The 878-nt window shown below is 37.8% G+C and overlaps 1 protein-coding gene across 1 annotated transcript in view; it reads right to left on the reverse strand.

Annotated features, from left to right (window-relative positions):
* Nucleotides 1-570: 570 nt before the first annotated feature.
* Nucleotides 571-878, reverse strand: part of RPA2 (replication protein A2) — a gene marked incomplete at both ends in the record, with an annotated part of 3,049 nt that continues 2,741 nt past the window's right edge. The window contains 2 exon segments of the mRNA XM_072397979.1: nt 571-665; nt 798-878. Coding sequence (XP_072254080.1) covers nt 571-665; nt 798-878 — 176 coding nt within the window.

Below are 878 nucleotides of genomic sequence, written 5' to 3' on the forward strand. Positions count from 1 at the left end.
GTCATATTTAGACACCCCACACAACTGCTGCAACAGGAAGTTGTAAGAATGGATTGACAGACGTTCCCTATTTACCACCTGCAACTGAAAGTCTAATGGCCCGATTCTGTTTGGTATTTAAAGTAAAACTATATTTACACGCCTACATTCACTGTTATTTACGTGAATGTGGGCAAAATGTAACCAAAATGGATAGTATCCTAAGGATAGATAGCCAATACTTTCCTTGTAAGGAATTATTCTAAAAGACAATCAGCCAGAATTCCCCTTAGCAGAAACAGCAAAGTTAAGCCTGTTGGAATGTGGCATGTTAAGGGAATTTTACACTTTTATTTTTTTGTTTGCAACAAAACTATACTAGGGTCTTCCCTTGCAATAGTGCAGCAAAAATCTCCTAAAAGGCTAGATAGATCGATCCATCCATATAACATCCCAGCAAACAGATGAGGCCAATAGAGACTGTGTGTATGCTAGTAACAGATTCCGATTTTTCAGTCATGTACAATAGCCCAGATGTTACAATCAACTTGAAGAGCCGCTAATGTTTTGCAAGAAATTGCCCATACTTACTTGATAGTATTCACATTCATTCCATGAAGTCTTGCCTTCAGTTCATCAAAGCCCATTCCTTCATTTCCTTTACAGCTTCTTATAAGATTCAAAATCTGACAAAGAAAGAGAATGACTAATATCAGTGATTTTCTTAACAATGCTGTAGCCACTAGAATGCTGCCCACAAGATTTTACTTTTAACAGCAGACAATAAGTTTAAAAATGTTAATATAAGGTAAACAAACCTGGCTCTGATGGGGAGTCAGTCCATTTGTATGCATGTCATTTCCTCCAGAGAAACTGCCACCTGTGTCCATGCCTACACG

This window comes from Pyxicephalus adspersus, unplaced genomic scaffold (genome assembly GCF_032062135.1).
Source record: "Pyxicephalus adspersus unplaced genomic scaffold, UCB_Pads_2.0 Sca720, whole genome shotgun sequence".
NCBI lineage: Eukaryota > Metazoa > Chordata > Amphibia > Anura > Pyxicephalidae > Pyxicephalus > Pyxicephalus adspersus.